This window comes from Chaetodon auriga, chromosome 13 (genome assembly GCF_051107435.1).
Source record: "Chaetodon auriga isolate fChaAug3 chromosome 13, fChaAug3.hap1, whole genome shotgun sequence".
Taxonomy (NCBI): domain Eukaryota; kingdom Metazoa; phylum Chordata; class Actinopteri; order Chaetodontiformes; family Chaetodontidae; genus Chaetodon; species Chaetodon auriga.
The window spans coordinates 4,883,282-4,910,814 of record NC_135086.1 but is presented as its reverse complement, the minus strand read 5'-3'; the positions used below and the strand labels follow the sequence as shown (position 1 = coordinate 4,910,814).

The 27,533-nt window shown below is 42.6% G+C and overlaps 1 protein-coding gene across 2 annotated transcripts in view; it reads right to left on the bottom strand.

Annotated features, from left to right (window-relative positions):
* The window catches only part of tmeff2a (transmembrane protein with EGF-like and two follistatin-like domains 2a), a 105,060-nt gene extending 78,466 nt beyond the window's left edge, over positions 1–26,594 (bottom strand). For both annotated transcript variants that reach the window (XM_076746328.1, XM_076746329.1), the window contains exons 1-2: positions 25,652–26,594; positions 13,328–13,437 (exon numbers count right to left, since the gene is read on the bottom strand). In XM_076746328.1, the coding sequence (XP_076602443.1) occupies positions 13,328–13,437; positions 25,652–25,841 (300 nt within the window). In that variant the 5' untranslated portion in view covers positions 25,842–26,594. The remainder of the gene's footprint in view (positions 1–13,327; positions 13,438–25,651) is intronic.
* Positions 26,595–27,533: the final 939 nt, after the last annotated feature.

Here is a 27,533-nt window from a genome sequence, read left to right as displayed (position 1 = left end):
CATCTTGGGCACTGGTACTTTTCAATGCCTGCAGCTCCCTTTTAAGAGACTGGTTTTCTTTGACAAGTTCATTCATGGAAAGGTTGTCTGGAAAGAGGAAGAGTTTTCCCTTTGCATCGGAGATGATGTGTAAGGCTCCGGCAAATTCACTCTCCAGCTTCCGTCTTATGTGTTTTGTGGTTGATTCCTTGATTTTGTCTATTCCTTGGGAGTTCATTGAAGACACCAGTCTAGAAGTGAGACTAGGCATTGTTATCACACACGGATTGCCAAAGACCTCTGTCCTGATGAAGAAGAACAGCTCATTGTATGACTGTTTCACAGCAGCTTCATACTGGGCATCAGCAGAATCACCATCATCTTCAGTATTGACAACCTCTTCTTTGGAGACCTCTTTGGTGTATATTTTATAGCATGACGTGTGGTAATGCCCCTCAGCTGCAACAAGATCTCTGCTCACTATGGCAAGGATTCTGTTGTCCATTTTCTTTTGGGCTGCACTCCTGATTTTTGCATCAGCACGCAATTGGCTACATTGTATCAGTGCTTCTCGCCTCCTCTGTCCTTTTAGGTATTTGGAAGTCTTCTGGCAAAATATACACTCTGCGGGATACGTCCTGGAGGTACTTGCGGCACATCGAGCAGTTCTTTTTTTTTCCTCTTCAGCAGCACTATAAATTGGCTTTTCTTTTTCAAGGATACGGTCAAGATCTTTCTTCATGGTGAAGACACTACGACAGTTTCTGTGGTAGTAGACTGCAGCTGGCATTTGTCCTTCAGGAATGTCCTTTGCCAGATCCAGAACTGGTGCATATTTTCTTATCTGAGCTGCCCTGAGCAGTGCTTTCCAAGAGTCAGCATTGTTTGGAGAAACCAGTTTCCCTTGGTCATCAGAACAATGGATGATGCACTCCACCTTTGGTGGTGGGATACTACTTGTTTTTTCCCTGGTGGCCATAGTCAGGCAGTTTCAACTGCAATATCCAAGATCATAGCCTTGTGAAATGTTGTACAAACAAGCTACAATTTTGTTGTTCAAAAGTAGGTGTGTTAAACGTAAACTAAGAGTTCTCAGACATTAACAGGCAAGCTTGCTTATTTTTATTTTTTCTGTTCTGTCTTTATTTAATCTGTTTCTTTAAAATAGGTAGGTCAACTCTTTAAACATAAAGAGTTTCAACTTACTCAGTTTTCTATTTCTATATTTCTATTATCTGAATCCTTGTGATGTATCCCAGTTTTTGTATTTAAACTGACTGACTGCCACTGCACACACTGCCTACATGCTCAGGCAGCTCCCTAATTAACAGCATTAGGCGCACCTGTAAAGCTTGGTTTAGGCTTCTGCGTCGCGGCGACGCCGTACCTACGCCGTCGACGCAGACCCCTACGCGGACCCTACGCCGTAGCCTGACGCGCACCTCCAAAAAATCCTGACTACGCGTCGACGCGTAGTGACGTGAACGTCGAGGACTGTGATTGGTCCGTTCAGAACGTAATTTTCGGTTCAGTCGCAGCCCTATGGTCGCAGCACAACAACACCGCCATTTTCAAAGTTTCTGTGGTGAGAGCTACAAGAAAAACTGGACCAAGCCGAAGAAAGAATTATCGAGGAGGTACGCAAGTACGACCACCTCTACAACTCCTCTTCGCGGCAGCAAGAGCCCCCGAAACCATACAAAGACACAGCCGCACCCCCCTAGCGGCTTGGCGGTGAATTGCGGAGCAACGCGTTCCCTCGACGCAGAACTACGAATGCTCAGTGACGGCGTAGGGTGTACGCCGTAGGTACGGCGTTGCCGCGACGCCGAAGCCTAAACCAAGCTTAAGAGAGTACACTGATTGCTCTCACTACAAGTCCTGACTCGGTAGAGTAGGCAATAGAATACAACGAAATAGGCCTAAGCCATGCACTTTGCGCTTAAACAAAAAATAGTAGTATTTTAACATTCTTGTGTGACTTTTAGCATTTTACAGTAGAATGCGAAATATAATGAAATATCAAAATATTAATATAAGAAATGAAATGTAGCCTATATGAAAGGCCTATATTTGCAGTTTGGCTTCCACAGTGTCCCTGTCCTAGATGAGACAGTAATTCGAAATTCTATGCTGCTTAGGCGAAAATCGTGTAGTACTCATGTACTGCTCTTCCAATTTAAGGCTCACAATCACCCATGGCAAGAAATAGTATAGGCATATTATACATTTTCTGAATCCTTATGGTCCTGAGTGTGTTGTAGACTTTGAATTTTGTGTCCCTGTTGCTCCTAGATGACACAGGGCTAAAAGATAGTATATCATTTAGGCGAAAATTGTATTTTTCGCCTAAGTTTTGACAGTTCAAGGAGTTCTAGTAACCTCTATATTGGTCAGAAAGGTTCACATTTTATCTTGAATGAAAGATTGCATCGTCCCCTTTAAAATGATACCAGAGACAATGTTGTGAAGCATTGACAGATGTCCTGTACACAAGTCTAAAGCAGGATATGTACCGTTATCTGAAATGCAATTTCTTGAAGGGGCGGGTATACTTCATGAGCTGATAACTATGATTTAGCTACCACTCTGGAAGGTCTATCATACCAAAATATCATCTACAGACATAGATCTTTTAAAAAAATATAAGTAACCTTCGTCACCCTGAGTGGTACCGATATCTGGTCTGGCCCATGGACTATTGTATCACTACCCTTTTGAGAGAAAAATGCAGTGTAGTCAAGCAGGTAGTTACAAAAACATTGAGGAATTCAACAAAACTACTTTCTCTGACGGAAACATTCATCCCTCCATGTCAAAATATGAGACCTGTGCTGAGGGGTCACAAAGCCAAGACGTGTTGAGACCGCTCAGATCACCCTGCGTCACCGTGCTGATCTGAAACAGGTATTTGACAGATCATGGGACTCGTCATCTTTCATGTGGGAAATGGGGCAAAGCAAAAGTCTGACGATGGCTCAATAAGGAAGAGAGGGAGTTGGTGTGGTTGGTGTGTCTGAGATAATGGCCACAGACAGAGTTGGGTCAATAATCATTTATATCAAACTTGGCTTCCCAGAGAGATTGGTTTTGATTTCTGCCAGTTTTTACAAACTGAGACTAATATTCCACAGACCCAGCACAGTTTTATTTTGCTTTTGGAAAAGCCACGCCACCCCAGACACTCAGAAACAGCCAATGTCAGAGAAGGTGAATGGAAAAAAACCCGAGAAACCAACAATGGATCCCTGAGGAGTGCCGTCAGACTGACAAATCTGTTCCGTGCTGACACTTGTGCTGTATTCCACAGACCTCCTGGACAGAGGGGTGTCAAGCATCGTCTGGGTAAGTGACAAACTCTCTCCCATGATGCCTTGCCCTGTTTACGAACACTTGGTCAAGTCCTTACAATGGAAGGAGAAACAAAGAGAGAGTAGCAGAGGACAGAAATGAGGGAGGGTGAGCTATTTGGACAAGCGAGGCAGAGAAAGAGACAGAGAGTAATGGAAGGGACGAGAGTTACTGTGACAACGGGAAGATGGAGACAGATAGAGGGAGACTGGGAGGTGGCTGGCTTGTACTTCTGCTCTTTAACCATTTGGCAGTCTTCTCTTGATTAGGGCCAGGCCCGCCAGTCCCTACGAAGTCTCCCCAGCCGAGTCACAGGAGACAGGCTCCTCTGTAATAGTGTCTGACAGGCCAGCCAGAGCCACAGAGGAGCTGACACAGATGCTCCGTTTTTCAGGAGGGACGGCCGACACAATTCCTCCCCAAGTCCTGCGTCTCCGCCTTCACTTAGTAGTCTCAGCGCCTCCATCTCATGGGATAGAAATTAATTTTGCCATTGAGACATTTATATCATTAACAGTATATCTCGATGCGAGAGGTGAGGTGTCAGGGAGAAGCCTCCTTCAGCACATTTCATTCATATCTTGGTTTTAATCTAATTCTAATTAAGAAAAAAAGCAAGTTGTGATTATAATCACCTCATCAAAACCTAATGCGATAGTGTAAAGTGCACTAATACAGCAGTCCTGAGACGCAGAGAGCCTCTGAAGAACGTTTGAAGATGTCACGTTGGAATTTTTCATTATTTTCTGACATTTTATACACAAAAAAAATCAATTAATTGATGTGCAGATAAACAGATAATACAAATAACTGTTATTGGCAGCTCACAATTAAATAAGAGGAGCGACTTCCCTGCAGGGGCTGCACTGAGGAGAAAATCGAGCATCCTGCACTCGACCACTCCAGGAAAAAGGATCACCTCATCTTCCCCAGCATTGTGGTTGCAGCAGCACATTGCTGCACAAGCAGTGGAGAAATTCAGTTCAATGCTGCTGTGCTTTGCACCACAGCGCCAGCCTACCCTACAGCTTAGTACACATTCATACACCTCACACAAGCTGTTTGAAAGTTACCTATTTTAAACAAAATGTAGCCCTGTCAGACGGAGATTCAACAGTATAGTAAAATAGTGCATAAGTACAAGTTACACAAACATGATTGTGTCATCAGCTCACTCCGTGAAACAAAGCAGCATGTGTCAAACACTCAGCTCCTTCATCATCACTTGCTTTGTTTTAGCTGCACGCTCTCACATTTTCACACCGCAAATATGTGACTCAGAAACTTGCCTCCTGTGCTAACCCGTCTTGCTGATTTTAATTGGTATATTTATCATGCAAAGACAAGGGGTGATTGTGCCCCACCACGGAGACCTGCGGAAACAGGAGAAAGGCAAGAACCTGAACGACCGATTGTCCAAAATTATGAGAAAGAAAAACACATCTCACAGTTGGTGTTTGGCTGGGCAGATCGTTATGGTTTACTATGCCAATGTGTTGAGATATTCAGCTCTGATACTTCTGCTCCCCCTCTAATGTACTGTAATGGAGAAGAATAGATTTTTACCCGCTCTCCTCAAAGTATTGAAGAAATTACACTTTAAAACCTCAGTAACCTTTACAGAAACTCCCCAGGATAATCCAAAGATCTTCACTGAGAACATTTTTTTCTGTTTAAAGTACTTTCAAGCATAACAATATCAAATTCCTGCGATTCCTCCGAATTGTGTTGCAGTTGCAGCAGAAATCTCAGATGGATATCTCAAAATCTCAGCATATAAAACCAAATCAGTGTGCATGGGTAGAAGTCACAAGAGGCAAATAAAATGTGTATTTTTTGCAATTTGGAAGAACTGAACCTTTAACATTTTAAGGGCTTGCAGCTCTCCCACAAGCACCGAAAAAATAACAAGAGGACCACATACATGAGAGAAGTGATTAGAAAACGACAGATGAGAGGATGGAAGAAACGGCAGGCAGTGTGGAGACGGCAGGAGATGCAGGGTTGAAAGAATCTGAGCAAAGAGGATTAGGCTATGCAAAATACTGATGAAACAATCCAGCGCTTATCTTATTGTAAAAGAGGAATATATTAATTTGCTTGGCTCGAACAACAGCGGATTGGATTGGCTTTATTCATCAGCCAACACATCACCACGTCAACAACAAAACTTGCAGCACAGCGTGTGAAAACCCCTCAGTAAGGAGGGATGACATGCATCAAAGGTTTTAAGATGGCCATACGTGGAATGCCTTTTCATAAAAATCTATGTCTACAAATGCCTTCTCGCAATAATTGCTTTACTGGTTGCTGGCAACACCAAAAGCTCCAACTGAGGTCTCGTGTCGGCACATCATCTATATTCTATGCAGGGGTACAGGGAGGGTATGACAGGTGTAAAGGAAGAAATGCTCTGACTTGTTTGGCTCTCTTCAAACCCATCACAATCGTCTTGGATGGTGTAAAGCCCAGGATGCAGAGACGGTGCCCTTTCAAAATAAAGTTGGGGGGAACTTGTTTTGGTGGAAGATTTGCACGTGTGGAGGCGAGGTTTGGCATTAAAATGGCTTAATCCCCACAAAGGTGCCAGCTGCTAGCTTGTTTATGTTCGTACCGTTAGCGACCAGGTTAGGGAAACTTGCCATTTTAAGCATAGATCAGCTTGTCGGTTGCTAGCCCGGAGGTTGTTGTTGTTTCCAGTAGCGACAGGCATTTTGAAAATGGTAACACGCAGATGGCGGCAGGCTTATACCTGCAGTCTACATCCGGTGAGTCAGACTAAAGGTCAGGAAACAGTAAGGCATCAAAGACTTCTCATTGGGTAATGAGATTAAATTTACAGAAAGGACTGTTACACATGTGGCTGCTTGAGAGGAACTTCCTGTTTAATGATGCAAAATCTTAGGGATCGAACTTTGTTGGTGCAAATGTGGCGACAAACAAATCAAAGTGCCGACATTTCACTGGAAGGGTTGCTCAAAATAACTTATTTCCAAAAGGCAGGGCATATCCAATCACTTTCAGTCTTTAGTTATGCCTTCAAAATAAACTGAAGGGCCTTCTACAAAGTCATTACCACTCACTATCAGTTACACTAACTGATTTTGTACAGTGTGAAAAAAATCAAGCTGCATTCGGTTTCATAAAAAGTCTGATAAGTAACCCTGAGATCAGGCTGGCATTTTACGCTCTGTCACCTTAGTCACAGATGACTGCTTATCATCATGTTTGTCGGGGTCCCTGCTGTTACAGCTTCCCTGCATCAGGAAATAAATTCACCGTTATTCAAAATCTCAGTCCCAGTCCGTTCACATGGCCCTGGATGAAAGGATGATAAATGAATGCAAATATATGGAATGGGGTCTGCTTCAGAAGCTGGTGTCAGTACCACCTGGGCCTGCGTGAATTTGTGTGTATCTGTGTAATTGGAGGTATTTCATTACTGTACATTTTATCATATAAGCCTATTTGGGTGGATGTGAAGATATTTGTGTGTTGTGACAGAAGAGGAGGGTGGAGGGAGTGGGGGTCGGTCGTGCTCCGGCAGAGCGTTTGTGGCCTGTGTGTGTGTGTGTATTTGTACCAAAGCATTTTCACAGGTTGTTGTTCAGTGCAATATGAAGGACGCGCTGCCCTCCCACACCCTCCCATCACCATCATATGAACCCACATTAGCTCTCAACCCTCTTTGAAGTGCTGCGAGCTTCGGCAGTCCGGCCATCACAACCCAAACATTAGACGGCTTCCGGCAGTGAAAGGCGGGAGAGCAATCTGAGGTCAGGCATTACAACGAATAGTAGTCACATCAAACAACCAGCAGGGAGCATATTGAAGACCAAATGTGCTGCCAACATTATCCTAAGTTCTTCTCTATAAAGTCAATAAATATGCTACGCTGACTGAATGTACATTATGATGGTGAATCTGAATTAGGATGTCAGAGGATACTGTCTGCACACAGAGGAGCGACTATAAGCCACAAACATGTCAACTAATGTTACATAAGCTGAAATGATGCTGTCTGCGTAGCTGTGAATGTTGAAGTAAACACTCTAATCTGTAACAAGGTCCTGGTGTGGATGTTCGTGTGCAGCTGAAAATTTAGGACCATGTCGACTGTATGCACCGACTGAACATGTGTTAGCACGTCCTGAGCCCATGTAGTAATCTCCTTTTTACAATCATGTGTTCATAAAGTGGTGAACTTCACTCCATCCTCGCTTTTGAACAACTGAGTCTTTCCAGGATGCCCCTTTCATACCCAATCATGATGCCATCACCTGTTACCAATGAACCTGTTCACCTGTGGAATGTTCCAAACAGGTGTTTTTGGATATTGTCTTTGTACAGTCTTCAGTTGAGTATTTGTCAAAATGGATCAGCAAACCATCACATTTTGTTTTATGTATGTTTAACCCTGATGGTCTAGCTCTAATGCAGAGCCTGCTGTCTGTATCCACGGGTATAAATAATAAGTGATGCATAATTCACCATTTATGTTCACGTACATTATGTTTAACAATCTAAACAATTTATTTAATTTCGGAGTCCACAACCAAAGGCATTGTGGGGGTGGAAAATTGAATAACTGACACTGAACACCACATTTAGGTGTTAAATCCACTGAGTTGCATCCAGGCAAATGTACAAGTGTTCCAACTGTTTTTGGATCTGCCACCTCTGTGGTTATAGTTGAGCCAGGTCAGGCAACCAAAGCTACTTTGTTAAAGACAGAATGTTTTTATTCCACATCTCTGTTTCATGTGTTTTAAGACTGCCACTGCTTCCATCTGTGTTGGATCTATGCAACAATTAAATTAGCATTTTTTGACTGTATCACAAACTGGCTCAGAAAATGAAGAAGGAGGGAGTCCATGCAAGAGATTCACTTAAAACAAGGGTCAAGGGTCAAGGGTCACACAAACCTTAAGACAAGCCAAAAGATAATGATGCCGGAGGATGCCAGCTTTAGGAGGGAAGAGACAGATATCCCCTTTCCACTATGGCAAACCTAGTGCTGCTCCTGTGCTGGTGTTAATGCTGAAAACTCAGAAACAGTTTGCTTTTCCACCTGCTCGATGGTTACCATAGAGGCACGGCATATACCATTGGCATAACACGACTGGTCTAATGCATTTGTGCAGCTTGTCCTGATTGCTAATGCACGGCCATGACATTCGAGAAGAAACGTTATAGCCTAACATGTTTTGATTCACATTAATGCTGAATTTAAAATGTGCTAGCCTTTGCTAACCTTTGCCTTTAGCTAGCTACCTAGCATCAATGAGCTGTGTGGTGAACACATGGGCTAGCTTTTCTAGCCTAAGGGCCGAGCTGAAGATGACCAGGAGAGCCTGCAAGACGGTGAGAGGGGCATCAAAATGCATCTCCAAAAACATTAACACACACACACACACACACACACACACACACACACACACACACACACACAATACTGTGATATTTTATCACACTATTTGAAGCAGTATTAAATGAAATCTTTGGAGCGGTTGTATTTTCAAAACAGCCGGAGGGGAGACACATAAATTCCTTACGTTACTGTGATTTTACTGCCTTTTCATTCAAATTTAACTACCATTTAAACACTTTCCTGCGCTCTCTTATTGTGGTTCATATTTTGTGTAACACATTTTGAATGTGGGTGAAACATCTTTCTTGAAGACTACAGTCAGAACAATTGTTGCTTTCTTCCCATTGCATTGCACTTTCATTAGTGGAATGATGGGATTTACCTGAGCAACTGTGAATTACTTGTCATGTGAAGGTATACATACAAAAATATGGTATTGCACACACACAGTGAGTGTGGTTTCCTGATTTTTCAAGTCAAATATGAGTCAGTCATATGTGTGCGCTTGGATAAATGTGTTTGACTCCATATCTCTTTATCATTTGGCCCAACTGACAATCATCAGCTGCATTCAATAATGTGTTATGAACTTAACTGTCCCAAGAAAATCCTTGTCAAGCTGGATGCCCTCTACCGCTCGGCAGTCAGCTTCCTCCCGAAAGGCTCGTAGCCAGAAACAGGGCCGGATAATCACCATGAGCCAGCGAGAGCCCGAAAATGGCAGAAACATAATCTCTACATAAAATTGTGTGTTTTTATCTTGTCTGTCCTGCAAAACATTCCAAACCAGACAGCACCGTTCTGGGGTCAAACCTAAAGATGTCCGAGCAGACTACAGGCTGGTGCCACGTGTCTTATGACTGCGATCCATACCTCATTCAGACGGATTATTCAGGCGTGCTATATCAGGACAACTCAGCTGGTGTGAGGTTACCGGTGCCAACCACAGGAAAAGAATCTGCAGTGACTGGCTGAACTTTCTTATGCTTAGTTTATTGACACGTGTACTAAATCTGTCCCATCTGGAAGACTGGAAGTACTTTTTGACCGAGGCCTGTGGTCAGCATCATCGAGCTGTAAGTAATCCTGACAGAAATGACCCATCGCATTACTTACATCTGCTGTGTTAACACCTGTCTTCCATTCATCTGCAGAATCTTCCGCGGGAGCCTCCATAAACCTTGGATGCTTTTACAAATATTCCACTCACAATCTGCTGCAATGTAACATGGAACTTGTAAACAAACCTGCAGCATCATCCCAAAACTGCATGCAGAGCGGTCCAACTCCCTGCCTTCAAAAGCTGTGCTCGCACACATTTTATTAGAAGCTTTGGTCGTGTCCTTTGCCAGTGTGTTTCATTTTTCTACTTTCAGCCATTTTTAACATATGGTTGGCAAACTGTGAGTAATTCGTTTGTACACATGCATGAAAAAGGCTTAATCAGTGGTGGAACACAACTGCGTACATTTACCCAAGCACTGTAATTAATTACAAATGAATGCCACTTTCTACTAACATTTCACAGGGAAATATTGTACTTTTTGCTTCACTGCATTTACCTGACAGCTTTAGTTATAAGTTACTTCAAATGATCATTTTTTTATGCAGAGATGACACATTTGAACATTTTCTGCTTTTCTTTTTAATTATTTCAACAATTCAAAATGCATTTTTCACAATTTGGAGGTTTGGACAGTCGTTTGGACCAAACAAGTATTGTGAAGGTGTCACTTTGTGCTCTGGGTGGTTGTGACAGCATTTCTTACAATTCCAGAAATTTTACAAACCAAACAATCCGTCAATTAATGGACAAAATAATCAGCAGATTAATCTGTAATCATTAGTCTTATACAAATTTGCGGTAAATGTATAATAATAATAATACTCCAAGTACAGGAATGAGTGCAGGGTTAAAATAGGCTCTCAAACATCTATATTTTCCACCAGTTGTTTCCTATGGAAATGTTACTGAGCTGACATCTGACTCAAAAAGAACGACTATATATCAAGACCATTTTTTAGATGTGACTGCACACATTTGCCCACATGGGACACTTTGGTTGTGGCCACCAGGGGGTTAATTGATTTGCAATGAATTTACCAAATGTGCATCAAGTCAGAAAAATGCATCAATAACAGAAAACTCTCCTGGCAATCAGTTCTTGTATTTAAACTGCATTCATCTATGCAGAAAGAGGACAGCAGGAAATCAGAGCTACATGTACAGTTTGTGTGTTCAGAGAAAAAAAATCCAGTGACTCCAAGAAATATTACAAAGCACCATTACAGAAAGCAATGATATGTGCCATTTAGCCTTTGGTGGACAGTTTTAGCTGAAGTGTTTCACGGCGCCATGAGCGCACATATTTTTAGAATGGACGACCCTTTTGGGAATCAGCGCTGTGACCTGACATTAAGAAAACCAAACTGGCAACAATAGCTTTTCCCAGCAGCTACTGGGAGATGAATTACAAAGAAATGTTGTGTGATTAGTCAGGGTCTGGTGTTAGCTGACAGAAAAAGCAACTCATTTTCAGTTAAAAGAGAGCATGTTGCTCTGCAGCAGTTTGACTCCAGTTACTGAGTGAAAGTCTTGGCTCTTTCAAGAGTCAGTGTGAGGCGAATCTAATGCATCTTGGCAATGAATAGTGTCCATTGATTCCACCACACCAAACTCACTTCCTCTTCACAGAGCCCCTTGCATGTCTCTTCCTTGGGTTTGTGTGTGTGTGTGTGAGAGAGAGAACGTGTGCATCCACCCATTAGAACAAACAAACAAAATCAATCCCAAATGAGGATTTATACAACTTCCATGTCTCTTCTGATGGTCCTGAATGAACTGCCAACAGGAGAAAAATCTAAGACCTATTTATTTGACACTTATTGGGAGTGACTGATTATTTCAGGTCACGGCAACAATTGCTTGGCCACGAAGGTCATGTTTACATTGACTGATGACATGAAACGGTGACATCTGAAACCTTCCACACAAACAAACAGAAGATGCATAGCCCAGCTGACCCCAGGTCTACGGTGTGAAGCCCAAAATCGTGGCATGACCTACTGATTCCTCAGAGCACGGAGAGCACCTCAATGCACAGCGACGGCAGTATCAGTGTGAGATCTCCTGAAGAGGAATGGAGCCGTAATGTCATTTATCTACAGGCCTCTGTTAACGTTTGCTCTGAGGGAAGTACGAAATTGAGATAAAAGCTGGTGACCAATCGAGTGTCAGCCTGCCTAGTGCCTGGCTGTGCTGATGACGTGCTGATAAAAGCGACGGATGAGAACACATGCTACGTCTTCAGATCTCAGTGGCTTCATTTATCTAAGGTCCTGCATAGCATATTAGTCTGCAAAGCTTGAAAACGTTATAACAAAATCAATACTCAGCTGGCTGGTTTGCTCCTTTTTTATTATGGGTCTGGTCGTAAAGTTAAGTATGAGTCATTACTAAGAACAGCATAATTTCCTAGATTTATGCCATTAACGAGGGCCTTTCAGTCTTTGGTCTCATCAGCGGCAATCTTGTTTATGAATGCAGAGAGCGTACAGCGGTCCTGCATAGTGACGTGGGGTTTCACAGGGAGCTATAAACTGAGCTCAGGCTATTCAGCCACCTCCTCCTGGGGCTAATATTGTCCAATCAAGACAATGGACTTCGATCGAGTTGATTATAGAACTCTTTAAAATATTGTGTCACTTTAAAAGATATATTACTTGTCAACACAATATGTATTTCCAGCTCGACAGAGTTTTCTGTCCACTGTTTTAATCTATAAGATCTCGACTTTTAAATTCTGTGAACCACACCCTTTGAACACGACAAAAAAGATGATTGAAATTTAACAAATTCTTGTACGACTAAATACTGCAGCGACCCAACACTTGTCGGCCCTCCGTTGACTGACCGTTCGCTAAGCCTTGCCACCCACAGTCACTGTTGCTACAGCTGTCAAGCTTTTTGTTCTTTCAAATATCTAGATTATGGCAGCAGACTTGCCACTTGAAACTGCAGTTATTTCTAAAAAAAAGTCCCAGAATCCCACATTTCGTGCAGAGTTGGACCAAAGCAGGTTTTGTATTTCACCAGCAATATTTAGACACCTAATCAAGCTAACGTTAGCTCTATGAGTTGGACAAACTGAGTATAAGTATAACACAATGCTGCTAATATTATCTTACACCTGCATCCAGGACCAGACTTAAGTTGGAAAATACTTCTCAGTGGATGTGCTATGAAACCCTGTAAACACCTGCAACCCCACAAACTGATGGCCTTGGAATTGGTTGCTACTGTAGGTAGTGAGCTAGTTCGCCATATTAACAAATGCATCTTGTGTTCCTGTTTAATCCCTTCCTTACACTTCTGCTTGTCTGTTTTTGGTTTCAAATTGGATTTTAAAAAGACACCACCTGTCAAGCTCTTGAGAGCATTGTCCGTACTGCAGCTCCGTGCTTCAACATGTCGAGAAATCCAAAGCTTGACAGGACTAGTTACAGTTGCCAAGACATGATTAGACAATCTCTGGTCAGAGAATGGTTTACTGAACACCAAATACACCTCAAAAGACAAAAAAAAACAAGCAGTAAATCAGTAAAACAGAAAGATCCAGGTCTTACCTTGAAGTCGCAGATACATGTCACCATGTTCCCAATTCTTAGACACTCCCCATCGAACTTGCATGTGTTGGTGTCGCACAAGAACAGGTCTGTGTCCCGGTCATCAAAACCTGGAGGACCAAAGCCAACAAGAGACATCAGTGACTAAGTGTTTCTCTGTTCAGCCCTGAAGCAACTCTGACCTGAGCCCCATTCAGGGTCATTCATAACGAGCGCCGACCATTAGTCATGGCTCCCACAGCACGATACACTCTTTGATCACATACTGTGCTCCTTTAAAAGACAATGCAAGTACAAATTCTTGTCCTTAGCTGCCAGAATGATAAAATACATTTCTAAAACACTACTCTCTGGACTCTACTGGAGGGATGAACCCAGGGTTTTTCTCCATTTGGTGTTTTGATGGTGGTGGCGGAGAGCGCTGTGCAAATCGTCGGTCCAAAATCTCCCACAGGTGTTTACTAGAGGTGACATGGGAAGACTGTAGAGGGCATAGAATATGATTCACATGATTTTGTACCCTGTATGAACACATCTGTACTCATCATGTTTCTCATTGTCTCTATGTTTTCCTGTAATATTTGTTTGTTTACAATGAGCCTGACTCCCGGGGCATTGTCCTGCAGAGGCGAACCTGGGATATGATCCGATTCAGGCTCTGTTAGGGATCTCAAATGACTCCAACAACATCCTGAATCAAATCAAAGAGTCACATGGGCATGAGACTGTAGACTGAGCTTGGGGCTATTGGTCTACCTGAACTGATTGCTCACCAAAAGCAACTCCATGCACATGTGGGCTTTTGCATTTCCAAGTACAAAGGTCTAGATTTTACGCAATTCCAGCTGACACAGAGCTAGGAATTTTATCGTTGGAGCAGAAAGCATTATGACAGATTCTAGTGGGACCTATTTACCCTCAAGTAATCTAATTCATTTCAAGGTACAAGATGCAAAGTTTGCTGTAGTTTGCTGTAGACAGGCCCCGGTCATCCTAATTCATGAGCAGAACATTTCCAGCAGCATAATTTTTTGCAGACGCTACTTTGGAATCAAACCTTATGACTGAAGTTGTTGAAGTGGAAATTTAATTGCCCATCAAAAACATATTCTGTGGTTATTTTGACAATTAATACCTAATTGTGTGATGATAACACGAAGGGATATGATTACACCTTGTTTCTGGATGTTGCATCTGTGAATTCATCTATACCAGGGCTGCCCAACAGCTGGATTTGGCCCCCTGAGATATTTCAAGTGCAAAAGGATCCATAATTATTATTTTTCATAATGTGAGCACTGCGGGCAGAGTGACACCTTGCAGAAAGAAGTCAATTAAGGGAACTTGGGATGCTAATAAAATTTTAGACTTTAACAACGCAATGCAATGAAATAGGTGTTTGCTTTTGGCCCACCAGTAAGTTTGAGTTTCGGCCCTCCAAGGGAAAAAGTTAAGGCACTTCTGGTCGATACTGTGTGTATTTGGAGAGCTCCATTATCATCATCTATAAAATCTGCTACATCAGCTTTAATAGACACCAGAGCCTGCCCGATATACCAATGCTTATATCATCGCAGCTTATCACAGATATGTCAGTATCTGCACTAATCTTCAGAGATGCAAAACAAAATTGCAGCACATTCATGAATGTTAAGCTGCTTTGTGTTGCTGCAGCTGTTTGTAGTAAATCCTTATTTATTCTTAGTTTCACATATTGTTGTCATATGTTTTTGTTCAGCATTTCTACTTTTTGAATTCCAGTAACCTTTGATAATAACACAGCTGTCACATTTTAAGGATCCTCGCATAAAATCTTTGTTAATGTGTTGCTGAAAAAGACACACATTGTAGTTATATCAGATTTTCTTTTGCACTCATGTGAATATTACTGCTGGCCTTCATAGTCCATTGGTCGAGCTCTAGTCCTCACTGCTGGCTCAAGTGCACATGCAGGGCTGAGAAACAAATTATCCGTAACTACATGTCTGAAACTGACACAGTCTAACTTAGAGAACTGCACTGTGTGTTTCTTCCGAAGAAGGAAGTTGCTGGTTGTTTGATTCTCGCACAAATAAGCAAATATTTCTTTGAATCTCTTTCTGAAGAATCGACAAAGCTGTCTTCCAACCACGCTCTCAAATAAAGCACAGCAGGGCGATCGCATCAAAAGAGCACAGAGAACTGTGGAGGCTGTTGTGATGACTGGATATAGATGCAAGACTATATAGAACAGTTGTTATCGTGCCAAATGGTTCTGATAATTAAGTGAAACCTAAGATGAAGTTTTACTTCAGTTGTGGCTATGTAGCAGCTCGTGGGCTTGGTAGTTTTAAAATTTTATAAAATGTTTAATGAAGCATTAAATAAGACAAATACTGTGATTCAAGAGGAGCCTGAAGTCCAGAAGGCGTGGTAAAATTGGAATTTGAAGCTGAGGCTGAACATCAAAGATACTCATCTTTGATGTTCAAAGATGAACAATGAGGGGTTTGTTCCTTTATTTGTCTCAGTTCACGCTTTGTGGCCTTATGGAAAATTGTCTTAACTAGAAAGCTATGCGTGTATTTTCCCGATGTGACTCAGATCAAGCGAATATGTATTTGACATGTTGTGAACAGATAAACCCTTCATACTTGAAAGTGTTTGTTCTTTCATTAGTGACACATATTGTCAACTTAAGCACCTGAGAAAAATGCGTCTACTCTTCCAGATGGTCAGACAGGTACAGACATAGCTTAAAAGTAACATAATCCAATTTCAGGTTATTTCAATTAACCTTGTTTAATCAGGCAACTCCAGTGTGACCAAAAGGCTCCTAATTGAGTGCTTAACTGATCTCACGCAGATATCCTCTTTCGGCATGCCGTCCTCTACAGGGAGCACAAATGTCAAGATCAGCTTGCTAACAGCTCTCGTGGAACAGGTAAGATGTCACTGTCAGGCTCAAGGACACTTCAGCAGCACGTCTTCTTGCAGTGTTACACTCTCCCTACCCACTACCACAGCATGGAGCTCTAATGTAGGTCTCGGTCATACTTGAGCCACCATCCAACCTGAAGCTGCAAAACACCTTACAGAAATGCACAGTTTTACTGAATAAGATTATCACTTCCAGCTCATTGAAAAAGGGCTCTTTGCTATTTTTTTTTTTTTTTTTTTTATCTCAGGAGGGTTCCAGCTGCTTTTGATTCAAAACCTCATAAGTGCTGTAGTCGAATAAAAAGTTTAATGGAACTCAAAATGAAGCCCATGAAAAGCTTGTCTTTTGACCTGGTAGAAACTTTAACAGGCAAGTTTTACCTCAATGTCGTCAGCTTTGAACTCTTTACCATCCACATTACGAGTCAGATACTTTAAAATGTTACTTTCTATTCACAGATGTCTTATTATAATGGACACTTAGACTCAGCACCTTCTCTAACTTACCTGTAATATCGAATGCCCCTTTTCACTTCAAACAGCCCTCCTTGGCATGGAACAACCTATCAGACAATAATACCCCATGGAAGAGAAGCCCGATGCTAAAATGAACCTGCTATTTGCCAGGGTCCTGAATGACCATAAAGCGCGAGCTCTCTGTGAAAATATGCAATCATCGAGCCAAGAGCGGTGACATGAGAGGTCTCGACACTTTGGAGTGCATGGATGGAACAAAGCCCTTAGCTCCAAGAGGGCCATACGAGGCAATCTGGAAAGCCACAAAAAAACTGGCACCCATGCAGGCGGCTGACATGCTGCAAATACTCACAGGAGAGAGCCATTGTTATGATCACAATCATACTACTGGCTAGGTGTATACAAATGATTGGAAAATATCAGATCCTTTCACGCCAGCTGGTAGACTCTTTGTAAGAGGGGAAATGTTTTTTGTTGTTTTTGTTGTGAAACCGCTCCAAGCTACTAATTTGATATTTGATATTTTAGCATTTTATGCAAGGTCTCCTGGACAGCAGGCTATGGAAAGTCAAGAAAAGAAGTGACTGGTTTTTAAATGAAAGGAAAAAGAGAGAATGTGTCTCCTCCTTGTGCCATTTAACCATCTTCTTTACTAAAAAACAGATGTGTAGTTTGGATTTCATGAGCCGGTAAACAAGAAGGATACACGCTTGACTTGTAAACAATAATTTAGAGGGATTCAGTAACAATGGAGTCATCCTTATCATCTTAGTGCAATCAAGGCTTATAGATAAAATAGAAAAAGACACTTCGTCTACAGTAGGATCACAAAAGACACTCTTTCTGAGAGCTGTTTACAAGGATGCAAGTGACACATCAGTTTTTGTTTCGGATGTCAAGCGTCTGATGGAAACAGGTATAAAACATAATAGCATAAACGTCCCACATGATCACCTCAGGGCCAACAGGGTTTGGGCTTCAAAGGAAATACAGCACAAATCTCAATTAGTTACATGACAATGATTGCCTTAAAGTGAGTACAAATATAGATTTACAGTACTGGTGCAACCTGAGAGGCAGTTTCTCATGCTTGTCAGTTAAGGGCTCTGGGAATGCAGTGTTCCTCAAAATGTTGTTACTCTCAGTAATAAATGACACACAATCACCCTGACGCCCAAGTTAGTTTTCATCGTCCCTGTGATGTATGTCTTTCACTCTCAAACAAACTCGGCTTTTCAGACACTCTTAAGTAGCAGCTGTTTTGAATTCTGCAACCTGGGTGCATACGCTTGGAAAACATCAGCATCACTATTAACAAGATTTGTTGTGACAAAGCAATTTCTCCACGCCATTAAAACATGAACATGAGTCATAGGCTAAAGTAAGGGCTGTCAGGGAGATCTGTCTGGAGAGTGGAACAGAAAGTTAAAGCTATTGTGTAAAACAGCTTAAGGGGTAGTTTGAATGTGAATAAGTGGATTTTTCGGACGTCCACGTTTACTACTTCATCTTCAAGGTTTATCCAAACACAAATCGTTTTCCTTGTTGAGCGGGTAGAGACACGAACCCTGACAGCGATGCACACCCGGAGTGTTTTCAGGCTGTAACATTCACATCCACACCATTTAACAAAGTAAAACATTTACTGTTATTGTTCCATCTCCAACACCTGGGATCCATTTCTGAGCTCAGAGTGCCTGTCTAAAAAGAAAAAAACAGAAAGAAATAGAGTGCCTGGGTAGTAAAAGATACACAGGCGCAGAAAAGTGACAATAAACGCTACAAAACACTTTCCTGCTTGCCTTCACTTGGGCTTAGATCTCCAAAACTTTAAATTATGTCTAAATAAAAGAATTATCTTTCAAGACGAGCATTTCCGATGCGCAGAAATATAATTGCCAGCAGACATAAATCAACCATAACTGTCAGGATCCTTTCATCTTTTTGATGGAGGCAAGTTTTGGAAGTACTGGATATCAAATGCGTCTTAGTAAGTGAAGGAATCTTTGTTCATTTATTTAATATGATGTAAAACACTGCAGCACTGCTGTAACTGTTAAATGGTAAACTCTGATTCAAAGGGTAGTGTCTGGTGGTGTTCAAGTTTATTAATGTATGGCAAAGTATACGCTTACACGTTAGGCACATTCTTCTAAGGTTAGTTTTCCACCTCAAAACTTTGAGCAGCCAACCAAGGTCAAGTTCAACTTTAGGAAACATGAATCCTGATGTTAGTTTTCACACTGATGAAGATGAAAATGTGCATCCAGACACATACCACAGACCACATACGGAAAGAGTGTGTTAGCTAATGATACCTAACATGTTAGCGAATGATATCTAGCACGTTCAGATGTATCGCTGGGCACGAACGCGAGCGCCCGTTTCTTTTCCTGTCAGGAAAACTATAACCGTGATGTCCCAAAAGGCTGGAATTTGAGCAGCCTGAGGAAATGTAAGAATTTACCATGACAAAAATAAAAAATGCTAAAGAAAAAAATTGACTAATGCCTGACCTGATGCAGTGGGTCTAACTCTGCGTTGTGTTATTTTGATCACCGACACACTTCTGAGTGGTCACAATTCAATTTTCATTGCCCTTCGATACCTGCATTATGAAGAAGAAGCATTCACAAACGTTTACAGGTCCGCTCAAACAGGCTCTCTGTGCTCTTTCTACATTATGGAGAATCACAACACACCTCCATTACCAACCATTCTCAATAGCACACCCTAGCATGACAAGCTAGGTAGCAGTCCTGCAACACACAGAGACCGTAACAACTTCTCCTCCAAATACTGAGTTTATACAGGAACAGAAACAACAGTTCTACAACATAAAACTATGACTACACCAACTTTACAAATGTTTTTAAGTAACCTACATTCACATTTAAAACCATTAAACAACGAAAATAAAGAGCGTAGCAAAACTGCGTACCTTTCTAGAAAAAGTCCGGGCGGAAAGAGGAAGTAAATTTCCGCGAAACGCGGTAAATACAGTTTTAGAAAATAAAATATTTGCTATACTTCCTATTACCCTCAGACCCTTTCCTCAATATATTTGTGCTTAAAACATCAACATTAGCATTAACAACCAGACAATTTTTGTTCCAATATATTAATAGCTCTGAAGGAAGTAAGGAAAATGACAGCCAAAACGCTGCCCTTCAAAATAAAAGCTCGCGCTTCCTTGCCTTGTTCATAATATAGCGCAACAACATCACACCATTACACTGACACACCTGCTATCCCACTGAGCGCTGTGGGGAAACCCACTCAGAAAACGAATTTCTGCTGTTACAGCTTGTAAAACTCATATATTCACTTTTCAAAGCTTAATATCCATTAAACTTGAAGTAAAATTTCAGTAATGAGCAATAAAGTCAGCAGTTCTACCAAGAAGCTGTAGCTTTTTACTATTTTTAACATTTAAGAGAAGTGGAAGCACGATAAAGAATCGTGTGATATTAACATTAATTAGCATCTAACATGATATTGATATGATGTTTTGAGCTGTCACTCTTCACTGGGCATCTTCATGGTCGGTGCTACTTATTCCTTTTACTTATTTCTGTCTTTTACTGCTTTGATTCCTGTCATGCAGATTATAATGAAATCTCCCTCTGTCACACCGTCTTCCACAAAATGTTACTGGTGCTGTTTGATACAGGTTCTGTTCGCTGTGTCAGAGGCCTGGAAAACTTACACTTCCTGCTCCTGCCCCGCCGTTCCAGGAGGAGATTACAGTGAGCTGAATAATTAACGAAAACAAGCTGGCAAACATCAAATATTGAAAAGGTAATGTTTGTATGCTAACGATTAAGATGGCAAGTGAAGCACTTACTTGTCTAAAAGACAGAGCTTGTCAGGCGAAAGCATCTCCTCCTACCTACCTGGAATTTCACAACACTAAGAAGAACCAGGAGTCCTTCCTCCTGTTTTAAGCATTGTTCTGATCAATAATTAAACAGACTAAATTAATAATGAAGGTTGAACAACCACGTCGGTGAGACATCCTTCCTTGACCTCTCTCGCTTGGTCTGTTTTTTTCTATAACTTTGCAACAGGTTTTCAAATATTTGTCACAGGGTTACAGTTCAGCCCTCATTTGGTAGCTTATTAAAAGACACAATGACGCTAAGCACTAAAAGCACTCATCATGTCCCAGTAAGTCATGACAGTTGACTTAAATTACAGCAAGTCTTTAAAGGTGTTTTTCCACAGGGAGAAATAAAGCATTTTCAGTTAAACAACTTCTAAAAAGCCCCTCATCGCAGCCAGGTGCCAATTAGTCATTTTTGATCCCGTTTTGAGATGTCCTCCATAACACGGCCTTGTCTTTTAATCATTCGTTTTCTGTCACTGTTTTCCGTCAGAGGTATGGACCGGCATGCAAGAGAAGTATTTTTGACCTCCGTCTTGACAAATCTTGGAAGCAGATGGCCAATTATCTCCAGACTACTGGTAATTCACTCCACTTGATGGGATTTACAGGGGGCTTTGCATATTCTGCACTCATCCCTGTCACTTCAACTATCAAAGCATCACACGGCCTTACACAGCTAACAATAGCAGGGGGATTCAGTGGAGAAGGGATTGTGGCCCCTGCACAGAAATGCTCCCACAGGAGATGTAAGGTATGTCATGGGGTAAATAAACTGTGGTTAGATGTTCACACGTTGTGACCGTTACATCACTGTAAGGTGTGAAAAACTATTTTAACTCAGATAAAAATTAAACTGAGCTGGACTGAGTGATACTGGTGCTTCAGCAAGAGATGGATTTTCACATTCTCAGCTTCCACTTGTTTGTTATGTGGATGAATAAAATGGCAAAAAGACATGAGCTGATTTTGGGCCAAAGTCTACAAGTGCACCTATTAAAGATAACACAGACTTCCCTCATTTATCTGACGTGATACAAGCCAAAAATAACAGGCATAATGCCACCGATGGTTTGACTGTGATAATTACACAAAATGCTGAATACACAGTCAACTGAGCAGGATGAATACGAGAACCTGTCCAGTTCGTTTGAGGGGAGTTGGCTTTCTGTGTTCCTTTAAACATACAGAAACCAAAGAGAGAGAAGCAGCTTTTCCATGTAGGTAAATTACATCACGACACCTCATTCAAAATGTTGCTTATTTATTAAGATTTGCCTAGTTGGCTTAAAAACTATTAAAGCTGCACTAATTATATTTTTATCTTAAAAATGGATCAAATGACGCTGAGTTAGAGAGATGCTTCCATCCTGCACTGTTATCACACCAACCACGACTCCTGTCATCGTGCTGACCTTCTGACCCATGAGTGCTCGGTAGTCATTACTACACTATTACATGAGTACACAGTACTCGTTTGTATTTCATTTGATCTATTTCACATACATAAGTACAAAACACAGGATGGAAATAAAAAACACGTGTGAGGGTGTGGTTGAAAGCTGTGATGGAGTGCATGAAAACCACACCCAGATGAGACACATAAGGTAGAATACAATCACCAGGGGTCGAACCACACCCTTCCTACTCAGCCTCCATTTTGATATCATCGTTTCATAGCTGCATCCCGCATGATTAGACTCGCTTACTAGTATTTGTATATATACTAACATAAGTTAAAAGTCGACCATGTGAGGATGGTTATTGAATGAATCAAGCACGTCGACGAACTCACTTCTCTCCTGTCATGTTCCATTGCACCATACATATATGACAAATACAACATACACACCTGCTGAACTACTCAAAATCACTTCAGGATTTGTCTCCAGGACCACACCTTGGCAGGATGACACACACACACAGCGCCACCAGGTGAAAACCGCACCCGCCACGCTGCCCCGACTGGTGATTATCACCTGACCCTGCAGTCTCCCTCTGTTGTAAGAAGTGTTTTAGCATCTTTCAGCTTATTGTTTTGGTTTTAAAGCCCACAACCCCAGATGGTGAACAACATGGAGCATTTATCAGCTAAAGGCACTGACTGTTCCGGTCATTGTTATCATCCCTGTAAGCTATGAAAGTGTGACAGTGAGCCAGCATGCAGATTACCAAAACCAAAGTACCAAATGTAATTCAGCCATCAGCTTTATTATTTTCACCTGTGCTTTTCTTCCTGTGACACATAAAAGCATCTTCTGTGAAAAGGGGCTAAAAGTGCCCCTTTCTCTCTCTCTCCTTTACTCCTTGGCTAATGTTTTACTTCAAGAGGAAAGAAATGAATTAAACATCGTGGAAATTCTCAAAGTAACACTTCAGTTTTTGTAATATATCTTCTTTAATGTGGTGGCAGGTGACAAAAAGTGTTTCACAGTTCAGTCCTCATTTTCAAGCCTTATGGAGTTTTACTTTGGCACCTCCTGTGTGTAGATTACAGGTTCCCATACTAGAACATTACACCCAAATATCTGGCTAATTTGCAAAAAATACAGCATGTCAAGAAGTGGAAACAACTTCTCTTTTCTGCTCCAGTTTCACTGATATATGAGTCATATATTACGTGTTTTCAGAAATCCTGCCTCATGCAGCTTTGTACATTTATCCCAATGACACACTGGGTTCACCAAAGGCATCCCGAGACCGAGTCTATCTCTGTCCTCGCAACACAACAAAGATTAACTTAGTGTCAAGATCATTTTGGGATCCTCTGTTCTGCCTCAGTGAAGCCTTCAATGGCAGTCGCTCATGGCCGTCTGCAGATGCAAACCAAACAGAATGGCAATCTTTGTCAAACTAAGTTTTTTTCCTCCATGGAACAGAATCTCATTCAGCACTTGTTCAACGGCAGCACTGCTGAAACTGGCACCACGTTCCCATTTCCATTACGCTAACTGTCCATAATTATCTGTGTCTTAGCACTGAAGTGACACTGAACTCATCCCCAAACTATTTTTTATGCTCTCCACACTGAAAAACCGTCACACACTGGTGCTGCTGTTAAAGTGCATGATATGAAGGAAGGAGTGGATAATTAAGCCCTGTGCACTTACTCTCTTCTTTCTTTTTACTATCATTGAAAGGGGTCTATCTTTTTTTCCACGATGGACCACGTGTCACTTGTTCTGTGCTAATAATTGTAATTGATGCTGAGTGTGTGTGCATGTGTGCGTGCGCCGTTCTCACTGTGTGCACTTAAGCCTCCTCAAGGCGCGTTGGATAAAAGCCTTTGTCGAAATGCATATGAGAGTGTGTCAGGAAGTGGGGAGACAGGCAAGTGTGTATTTGGACAGGATGTGTACCATTATCTGTCATTACGAGCAAATCATCACCACCATCAACAGCAGCACAAAGCGATGCTCCAACGCAACACATATGGAGAGAGTTTACCCGAAGGAGAATCTCAATAAACGCTTAAATACCAGGGCAAACGCCTGCAAAGTAACATCTTTAAACAGATGAGCTAATTCATCACGAGTTCTGGCATTCGCTGTGGATACTAAACACTAAAACTGTCTTCAAACTGAAAAAACAACCATGCAGATCACCATAAAAACTGTCACGGAATCCCCTCTGAAGCCTGATAGTCTCCTAAAGTTAAAGATAATATGTAAATACCAAAAGATGCTTAAATAATGACAAGCCCTCCAAATGCGATAAACCACAAAAAATAATACTAAACATATTTCTCACTTGGTCTTGTTGGTGTTTTAACTGAGCTTCTTAATTGGCCTATTATCATAATCACATTCATTTTAAAAACTATGATATTCAAATGAGCTCCCTGTGTTCTTTTGTTCGCGTGAATTTATCATGGGAGTCCCTTTTTTTTTTAATCTACCTGCCATATTTGTGATTGTAATATATGACGGAAACGTCCCTCCTCCTCTCTTTTTATTAACATCTCATCCAAGTCTTCTGCTCCTCAGTTTCAGGCTGCAAACGGAAGTCATGACTCCATATTGATATGTGGCTGTTATGAGCCATAATATCAATGCCGCTGCTGCCCACGAGTGTGTGGAATCGGCTTGGAGCTATTTTGAGGGTTCAGACTTGGACAGGCGACAGGGGAAATATATGGCGGCACAGTCGGCTGATTTACAAAGGGAGGCGAGGCTCTGCGCTCTGCAGCCCCGGTCCGCTCCTTTTATCGCTCTGGGCACCGAGCAGAGAAAACAAGTTTACAGCTCTGTGGCCTATAAAAGAAACGACTACATTTAGATTTAAAGTAACACTTGATTAAACGGCTGGGATGCCTAATAAGCCAATAAACCTGAATATATATTTTCTCGGTGCGCTTTTTCCACCAGAATTTGGGGAATTAAAGCCAAAGCTGAAACTGAGCTGGAATTAGACTGTGAGATATCCCGGAGTTGACCGGAGCCTTTTACATCCAAGTTACACGGTGACAACATAAATTCCCCCGTTCTGACTGTCGAGTAAAGCTAACTGTTGGAATTATTATTGTGGCGCAAAACCACGTTATCCTGGCGACAACCGTCCTCTGCTGTATTTCCCGTCGAAACGATGCTGACTGTTGCTGTTTTCACTTTGTCTCCGATCGATTTCATCGATCCCCTTACTGCCAAGCGATTATTCTGACATGATCGGCGGCGAATGCTTTGCTCTCAAGCTCCCGAGACGAACTCAACGAGGCTCGATGCACGTCAACCGAACCCCCCCCCCCCAACAAAAAACTCTGCATCCTCTCACCACAGGGCTTTGCAGTGTTCGGTATCTGCAGCACCGACACCATGTGTGGCTTCATGTGTGCTGGATACACACATGAAGTCCAATAATAAGAACACACACATGGACAAGAATGACGCGTCTATCATGGGAGCTCTCCGAAACTTTGATGCGGTTCTCTAATGCTGCTTGGTCCCGGTTGTTTGCTAGTCTTAAACGCTTAACTTGGACATCTAGATAAAGCACAAACAGCCTGGAGCGAGTCTGCAACTCTGCCTTCATGATATGACTCTCACCGGAGCAGTTCCATCCAGTCGGCGTCTGGCAGTCGCTCAGGGAGGAAGGGAAGGCGCGCAGCTGCTCCACAGGTAAAGTGGCGAGAAATGAGACGAGGGTGATCCTGAGCCAACCTCCCGCCGCGCCGCTCCACTGGCGCAGCCGTCGGGGCTCCTCAAGCGGTGCCTGCGCCGCCACGGAGAGACCCATACCTCACTGGTCCCGACAGCACAGGCGAGGTGGGAAAGAGACGCAGACGCGCACCGACAACTCCAATCCCGGCAGGTTCAGCGGGGCGCTTAGAGACCGACGGCAGACCATTTTCCGTGCGAGACCGTGCGCCCCATGTAGCAGTACCCCGTGTAGACTGACCAAATGGGTTCCGCCCGATCCAGGGGAGGCTGCTGCAATAGGAGGACTGGGGGCGGGCGGGGAGGGGGTTGGGAGAGAGACGGCTGAGGGTTGGTGAGCGATGGGGGAGGTTGTGTGGGATGGAGTCGGGTGGAAAAGTTAGCCAGGCGGGCGAGAGGACTTGGGAGAGGATGCTCGAGGATGAGGAGAGGGGAGGAAAGGTGGGAAAGGAGAAAAAGGTGGTGATAGAAAAAGAAGTGACTGAAAAACTGCTAGGATGTAGAGTATCCCACGGACAGGGTTTGGAGACGGCGGCAGTTGTGTAATAGGATCCACGGCTGAAACGAGCGGCTCCGCCAGCGCGAGCGGAGCGGAGCGGTCCTCCCGTTGACTTTGTGTGAGCGGTGCGTTCAGAGGCGCAGGGACTCACTGAGACTCTCTCTCTCTCTCTCTCTCTCTCTCTCTCTCTCTCTCTCTCTCTCCAGCAGCTGGTTCCACCTTGGTTATGATCACGTGGAGTAGGCTATGATGCGAAGAGGGAGGGGGGTGCCCCTCCTTAATAATTGGAATGGGCTACTGATAGAGTAGGCAAAATAGAGGAAGACAGAATGACGGAGATAAAAAAAAAAAGAGAGAAAAGATGAGGGAAGAAGGGAAGAAAGCAAAGACGTCCTATCAGTTGATGATGCCTCCACCGCGGACGGGCAGTCGCCTACAGGGGAGGATGCACCGTCTTTATAGTTTGCCAGGAGCATTTTAAAAAAGTCTGCAGGAATCGATTCGTCCGGCCTGGCCTGGGATCGCTCCTCTTTGAAACGGCACTGACGCTATTCCTGGATCTGTGCCTGCAAGGCAGCCCAGAGAGACCTCAATATTGTTCATATAGTTTGGGACATAACTGGTGTCACGCGGGGCTGGATGCGGCTTGTAATTGACATGCTCTCGGCCATGAAAACCCAGGAGTCTGCTGAAGTTAAAGAGGTCAAATCCAACATCAGGTTGAGAACACTCACCCTCTTTCAACCAAGGAAATTAGAAGCCATGCGCATGGAAAAGCTCTTATATAGAGGGAACCAAGAGGTTGTTGTTGTGTCCTCTCACAGCTATATAAAGACACTCGACCTTAAAGCAAGGCTGCTGCAGCCTGTAGACAATTGAACCTTTTGTTGCCTTTCACTTAAAGATCATTACATGGAGATATCCATTATTTGTTTCTGCTGATGGGCTTCATGACGCACAGTTTTCTGCTGTAAATAGCTACCAGTCACACGCAGACACACACTTGCACATTAAAGGCCTTCTGTGTCTTCACAGTGAGGAAAGAATTATGGATTTCTTCTCAGACACACTCATCAAGGGGGAAGAGGTGCACCAGGACACAGCTGAGATGCTGGCGATAATGACTGTGAATTTGCACATGGTTGTCACACACTCCACAACATCATGTGTGATGCTATTTTCATGGCAGTACAAACCACCACAGGAAATTGAGTGTAAACATCACGTGCCATTCATGTGGTTTTTACTATTTCCAATATTGTCATTGAATCA